The sequence below is a fragment of the Mesoplodon bidens genome, assembly GCF_964165515.1.
Source record: "Mesoplodon bidens genome assembly, chromosome: 11".
Lineage (NCBI taxonomy): Eukaryota > Metazoa > Chordata > Mammalia > Artiodactyla > Ziphiidae > Mesoplodon > Mesoplodon bidens.
In genome coordinates this window covers 47,489,611-47,497,445 of record NC_138167.1, presented here as the reverse complement: position 1 = coordinate 47,497,445, position 7,835 = coordinate 47,489,611, and the positions used below count along the sequence as shown (strand labels likewise).

Genomic DNA, 7,835 nt, shown 5'->3' with positions numbered 1-7,835 from the left:
GGGATCGAACCCCAGGTCCCTGCATTGGGAGCATGGAGTCTCATCCACTGCACCACCAGGCAAGTTCCTCAAATTAGCTGATCTTGGCTTATTTCTTCTTCTTCATTACCTCCATTAACTTACATTAAACTCAGATTCCAGTACAATTCTATTACACCCCTTAGTTGGCAGTGTCAAGGAAAAAACAGATTAAACAGGCAGTTAATACTAAAAAAATCTTTTCATTATCACTGGGTATTATCCCAGAACAAGATAATGTGATGGCACAAAACTTGCTGTCCTTGGGTTCTTAGCCTTTTGGTCATTTGGACTGGCAGCTGAACTCTATTGTTGACAAAACCCCTTGGTCCAAAACTGTTTCATTCACTGTGTTGGTTGTTGATGCCTACTATTACACTGTTAGAGTTTTGTTCTTTGAAGTTATTGGCCCATATTAAAATAAGAATATCCTTGGAGAGTTAAAGTTCAGACATATAACTAACACATTAGAGTGAATAAGTGTATCAGGCTTTTCCTGTGTGATATTCATCTGAAAATAAGTTTGGAGAAGAAAGTAAAGCACTAGGTCTAGCATAGTAGGAAATTGCTTGGAGAGAACAGACTACTTTTGAGAACCCAGGGCAGGGGAAGCATGATGGCACTAGACACTTGCCAAGGAGATGAGGGGCATGAAAATAAGCTTATAAGACCTGATGATGCATTTGGAATATTCACCATTTTATGTTAGTTGTATGAGACTCAGCAGTCAACCAGATTTTGGTTGTGCATTAGCGAATATCAATTCTCAAAGTACTAGCAATTTAAGTAACTATTATAATGGAGTCAAAACTTAAGAGTAGCATGGATGTTATCTAATGGTAATCTTTACCGCCTTTTTTTTTAATCGATTTTAAAAATTGAAGTACGGTTGATTTACATCTAACAGTAATCTTTAGATATGCATGGTATATTTTATAAATAAGTTTTATAATATACTAAGACAATTTAAAATTAAAAAATAAATCATTGCATAGAATATGTATAAACCACAGTCAATAGTTAGTTATTCTTTCTTCTCAATCTACTGAAGAGATGAAAATTTTCAGACACCCAAATAGAAAGCACAAGACTGAGCTCATTTAAGACAGGGAATACTTTATTCAAACCCATCAGAGAAATGGATAGCTTGGATCTATAACAAAGCATCGTGTTTTAAAGCATAGGTCAGTAATTGTACATGAGAGTATACACTGCTACATACAAATTAACTGATCAGACCACAACTTTTCAATGTTTAAAACAGAATAAGCTTCCCTGTAAAAGCAGCACCTTTGTGACATTTTAACTTTAGTATTCCTCTCCTTCTTCCTCTCCCTCTCCTTCAACAGAATCCACACCAACCTCCTCATAATCCTTCTCAAGGGCAGCCATGTCCTCACGGGCCTCAGAAAACTCTCCTTCCTCCATGCCCTCACCCACGTACCAGTGAACAAAGGCACGCTTGGCATACATCAGGTCAAACTTGTGGTCCAGGCGAGCCCAGGCCTCAGCGATGGCTGTGGTGTTGCTCAGCATGCACACAGCTCGCTGTACTTTGGCCAGGTCTCCACCAGGTACCACAGTGGGAGGCTGGTAATTAATGCCAACTTTGAAGCCAGTGGGGCACCAGTCCACAAACTGGATGGTACGCTTGGTCTTGATGGTGGCAATGGCAGCATTGACATCTTTGGGAACCACATCGCCACGGTACAACAGGCAGCAAGCCATGTATTTACCATGGCGAGGGTCGCATTTCACCATCTGGTTGGCTGGCTCAAAGCAAGCATTGGTGATCTCTGCTACAGAAAGCTGTTCATGGTAGGCTTTCTCAGCAGAGATGACAGGGGCATATGTGGCCAGAGGGAAGTGGATACGAGGATAGGGCACCAGGTTGGTCTGGAATTCTGTCAGATCAACATTCAGGGCTCCATCAAATCGCAGGGAAGCGGTGATGGAGGACACAATTTGACCTATCAACCTATTCAGGTTAGTATATGTTGGGCGCTCAATATCGAGGTTTCTACGACAGATGTCATAGATGGCCTCATTGTCTACCATGAAGGCACAATCAGAGTGCTCCAGGGTGGTGTGGGTGGTGAGGATGGAGTTGTAGGGCTCAACTACAGCTGTGGAAACCTGAGGGGCTGGGTAAATGGAGAACTCCAGCTTGGACTTCTTGCCATAATCGACAGAGAGACGTTCCATCAGCAGGGAGGTGAACCCGGAACCAGTTCCCCCGCCAAAGCTGTGGAAAACCAAGAAGCCCTGAAGACCTGTGCACTGGTCAGCCTGTTACAAAAGAGGAATAGAAAAAACATAGTTATTGCTCTTTGTGATACCATCATAGTAATCATAGTAAATATTTTCACTTTTCATATTAATTCCAAAGATTTAGATCATATTTTGACAAGAAACAATTTTTTAAAAAATGTAGACCTTCCTTAAATTACTCAGCATTTCTTTATTAAAAATATCTTTATTAATATTTATAAAATGACATCAAATAGTTCATATTTTAAATGAACTTAAAAAAAAACTTTAAAGGAATAATTAACCTCACTATTACATTTCAATTCTGTATGAAAAAAAGAGCATATTCCAAATATCTCCCTTAGGTTCATTAATTTACTTTATTCTTCAGAATAAACATACCAGCTTCCGAATTCTGTCCAAGACGAGGTCAATGATCTCCTTGCCAATGGTGTAGTGACCTCGGGCATAGTTATTGGCAGCATCTTCCTTGCCTGTGATGAGCTGCTCAGGGTGGAAGAGCTGGCGGTAGGTGCCAGTGCGAACTTCATCTGGAAAGGGAAAACGAAGCAGCCACCCATCACTAACAACCTGCACAAGTCTGCTCGACCCCAGGGCATCAATGGAGCCCCCAGGACACACCTCCTGTCCCGGACCCCCGGGATCTCATTGGGGTTACTGAGGTCAACTCACCAATGACCGTGGGTTCCAGGTCTACAAACACTGCCCTGGGCACATGTTTGCCAGCGCCTGTCTCACTGAAGAAGGTGTTGAAGGAGTCATCTCCTCCCCCAATAGTCTTGTCACTTGGCATCTGGCCATCAGGCTGGATGCCGTGTTCCAGGCAGTAGAGCTCCCAGCAGGCATTGCCGATCTGGACACCAGCCTGGCCAACGTGGATGGAGATGCACTCACGCTGTGGGAAGGAACAGAGAAAAACTGTAAAATTAGTTATATTAGCATTTTCAGTTTTCAGTAAATTTCTAAAACTAATATAGAAGTATTCTTCAAATTTATTTGAGGTCATATCCATAACACAATAGAAACAGTTAAGGAAAACCACCTGCTGTAAATGCTGCAGATGCGTGTGGTCTGAATAATAATGTTGCACTGTTTAGCACATGGTGCAAGCCCATTGTTCCAACAGCCATGCTTGAACAGAAGATTTCTAATATTTAAAAAATCTTCAAAGCACAGAATTTGTAAAATGAAGTAAATTCAATCAGTAATTAACTGTAATCAATATTACTACCTCCTTTCCCTTTAAATAAAGATGAGCATTTCTGCTAAATAGGACTTGGTATTCCAACATGGACATCTGTACTGCAGCTGAGGCTGGAAGCCACACCCTTTTGCAGTCTTTCTGCAGAATCCATCAGTACTAGCGGGTTAGAAGCTAAACAAGGAATGCCTCCTGCATTGCTGCATTGCTGCATTTGCTGTGCCTGGTGCCAGCCTGTACTGTCTGCTACATTATTTAACAGAGCAAGCTCTATTTCCAGCAACTGCCTACATGATCTCATTGTGCTATTCTGCCAGTTTTCCTCCTCTGACCCAGCTTGGGACCATATGCCTACATTGAAATGAATTAATGAAGATGCACTAGAACAAAAGACAGCTGCACAAGAGTATGTCTTCTTTGTCTGCAGCATTTTCATTACTTAAAAAAAAAAAAGGTTTCCCAGAATCTTCTCCACTGCAAAAAACTGAAATATTATTAGTATCTTTAAAACAATGGTTCCTAAATTACAAATAAATAGCACATCAGAAGCTACCAAACAAGGAATAAAAGCCCAGTGAAAGGATAATGAAATATTATTTAAAACAACAAAATAGTATTTTCATTCTGAGATTCTGTAACCACCACAGAATACAGAATATTCATACTCATTACCTTCAACAGAGAGTGTCTTCTCTATATGGCTTCTATGGCTACAGCTTCCTTTGTCTATCCGTTGTCTATTCACTGACAAATGGGGGCGGGGGGGGAAGGGCGTTTCCCTGGGTCCTCCGCAATACAGCACCCTGGCTCACAAAATCGGCTTTCTCTCTCGCTGAACGTGCGGCCAAGACGGACACACACGAGTCAGGGCTGGGCGGCCCCACACCAGACATTAAAGGACTTGTCAAGTGAATTGTGATTTTGCTCCTCAAAAAAAATTTCATCTAAGTTTTAACAGTGAATGAAAAACCTTATAACGCCTACGGTTCTGCAAAGATGAAAGGCTTATTACAAGTCTTCTCCTGACAGAGGAGGCTTAGTGAGGGCGAGCCCCGCCCTGTGGTTCCAAGGCCAGAGAAGCAAGAAACAAAACAACTCCGCCCCTGCGCCGCCTTGACGCCGGCCGCCACGGGTTCCAACAGAAACTAACCATTTTCCACGTTAATACATGGGTATCTTTCTAAAACGTCAACGAACTGGCGAGAGATTTTTTTTATATTAACCCGAAGCTCCGCTTTGTCCCTTTCCTTCTCTCCCCCTCTTCTTCCCAGCAACACCCACCGACCCCCGACTTTTTGGTCGACTCCTCCTCTCCCTGTCCCTGGGGAACAACGCGAGGAAGGGCTCTTCGAGTCACAGGAATACCGTGCGCACACACAGGGGCCGAGCAGGCGACGCCAATATCGCCTTCCCTGCCCCAGACCCTTTCATCACCGACAGATGAGCTGCTTGCTGCAACGAAGGGCTCGGATAACAAAAACTCCCTCCGCGCCGCCTTTGTTCTCCCTCACTGTTCCGCTGCGCCCTGGACGCGGTTCTGGCTGGGCTCCTGCACCCCGCACTGCGGCGGCGGCCGGGCTCAAGGATTTGGGGCAAATCTCAACCTCGCAAATAAAGCGTAAAGCTACACTGATCCAAACGAGTTGTAAAGGAAGAAGGGCTCAAGATTTTCCAAGTAGACCCTGGGAGGCTGACCCCACCCAACGGTCACAAAGAGCCGGAGAAAACATTCTTACCATAGTTGCTGTTTTGTGGCTGCCGAGCAGATGGCGGAGAGGAGGAGGAGAGGTTGCTGCTTCTTACAGCGCGACTCTTAGGCGGTCGATGTAAGAGAACCTGCGGCACATGGGCGGATGCGGCTCCCTATATACAACTCGGTCACCATGGGGATGGGCTGGGGCCTTTTCCTGTTGGTCCAGACCCCTCAATCTGCCCAGAGAAGCCATGACAGAAGAGTGGTGATTGGTGCAAGCGACATGGGATGAGGTAATCTCTCACCCACCCCTTTTTCCCTAGCATCCATAGACTGTTTGCATCCTTCAGACAAAGAGACCGTGCAAAAACAGTCAGCCGAACATCCATTATGGGGTGGGGTTGGGAAGGCGTGAGGGGAGGGAAGAAAGAGAACTGGAGTTGGATGATTTTATATTGTTTAAACCTCAAACTACAGTTAAAATTACCAATGTAAGAGTTTTTTCCCCCAACATGTAATCGCAGAATTTGAGATGAGATATTTAATGGAAAATTATTCCCAGCCCCTCCCTCAGAGTATACTAAACTGCATTCGGTGAGGATTCAACATCTCTAATTGCTTTAAAAATAAAGTAGAAGAGAAGATGGGAATGGCTTGGGTAAATGTAAATGTAATTTTTTTTTTAATTTAAAAAAGATTCAATAATAGGACCATCCAAAATGGTTTCTCAGGTTCAAGTAATTTATTTTTAGACCTTCTTTTGCAACCCTATCCCTAATAGTTAAACAAAAACAGAAGATGGAAAGAATAATCATACTAAATATGGAAGCACACAAGTAGTTCTAACATGAAGATAATTAAGATCTAATGAACATACCATACTTAGTCTGCTAGAAATATTCCTTTACCAGAAGTCTATGTAATATATTTTATGTAGTGTATTGTTCCTTAAAATGAATCATCTTTCCTATTATAGAACTGAGAAAATACAAAGAGAAAGAACTGAGTTCAGAAGCTAATACTACCTGTGCATGCAGTTATATTCTGCATTGTTCTCTCTTCTGGAAAGAGAAAATTAAAAAGGAGGAGAGCTGTATAGTGTAAAAAAACCATTTTATAATATTGTCTCCTTCCACAGACAACCGTGTAGATGTCAGCTCAATAACTGCATTTCTTTTTTATGTAGCTCTTATGTGAATTCAGTAAATTTTCCTCCTCTAAGATAGGGCTTTTAACTGTGGGAATTGTAGCCAGCCTCATACTGTTGCTATTCAACTAGAGACTCTGGTGGTTGCTCAATTGCCTCTTGGGACAAAAGGCTTTGCTTTCAGCCCTAGGAAATGGATTGCAGTAACATTCTTTTGCTATTTAGAAAGGTTCCATTGCCAACAAGGATGTGGTATGCAGAATATGACTCTGACTGGGTACCATTTGATGTTGCTAATGAAATTTCATAGGTAAAGAAGTTTGTTATTGCCACCAAAGTTGAAAATTTGTATTTTGGTGGATAATTTTTCCTTTTGGTTTTTAGCAACAGATTTTCAGCGTCTGCAGCACCATTTATAGTGCTCTGCAGAGCCCATTCATTCCTGCTGGGCTGGCAGGCAGTGCTTGGGCGTGGGAGGGAGGGACTTGAGACAGCTGCTGCAGGTTGTGGTGTGACAGTGGCGACCATGGGTTTTTCTAGCCTGAGAGCCACAGCTCTGCTTTACTTGTTCAAATTTGCTGTGGTAGTCATCCCTAGAAAAAAATGAGACCCGACACACAAATAATTTTGTCTACTTCTTGCATATTTTACAGGAAAAATAATCTTCATTATCTTGTCTCTATCCCTTTAGCAAATAAAAGTATATTTCAGTAAAGAGACAGAAGGGTTAAGGATGACTGGAATACTTTTTACTGAACCAGGAAATACACTTAACAAAAGTAAGAATTAAATGGCATAGGGAAGTATAAGGATTAATAAGTAGCTCACTGAAAATACTTCTTTCAAAAGTTTAATAAAGAAATAAATTACACACAACTGGACCATGGTAAAGTACAAATCTCCTTTTTTGGAATAAGAGGCACAGTCTTGAATTTTATTTTCTTTACAATACGAAAGCAATATGTCATTTCCCCAATAGTCTCAGTTCTTTACTGCAATTTACAGAGGATTAAATAAAAGAGAGCAGGGTTCATGCAATTGATTCTTTGTAATTCTATCTCAGAAGCATTCATGAAAATTAGGATTTTTTTCCCTCCCCTTGGACATAAGTAACAATAAGATCTAGGTCAGAAATAGACTATGTGAGCACTGTTAATCTTAAATATATAAGTGGGAGAGGAGGGGAAATAATAATCTATTCTTTTTGTTCCTGATTATCTGACTTAATAGCATACAAGCTATGGGAAGCAAAAAAAAATTTTTTTACTAGATCATTTTTTAAAAAATTGGGCTTCCCTGGTGGTGCAGTGGTTGGGAGTCTGCCTGCTAATGCAGGGGACACGGGTTCGAGCCCTGGTCTGGGAGGATCCCACATGCCACGGAACAACTGGGCCCGTGGGCCACAGCTGCTGAGCCTGCGCATCTGGAGCCTGTGCTCCAGCAACAAAAGAGGCCTCGATAGTGAGAGGCCCGCGCACCACGATGAAGAGTGACCCCCCACTTGC

General features: G+C 42.3%; 1 protein-coding gene across 1 annotated transcript; it reads right to left on the bottom strand.

The window, feature by feature from the left end:
• Positions 1-1,114: 1,114 nt before the first annotated feature.
• Positions 1,115-5,341, bottom strand: TUBA1A (tubulin alpha 1a). The gene is made up of 4 exons (XM_081249862.1): positions 5,227-5,341; positions 2,962-3,184; positions 2,671-2,819; positions 1,115-2,307 (listed from the first exon to the last, which is right to left on the bottom strand). The coding sequence occupies exons 1-4, from the start codon at positions 5,227-5,229 to the stop codon at positions 1,327-1,329; spliced, it is 1,356 nt and encodes a 451-aa protein (XP_081105988.1). The 5' UTR covers positions 5,230-5,341; the 3' UTR covers positions 1,115-1,326.
• Positions 5,342-7,835: the final 2,494 nt, after the last annotated feature.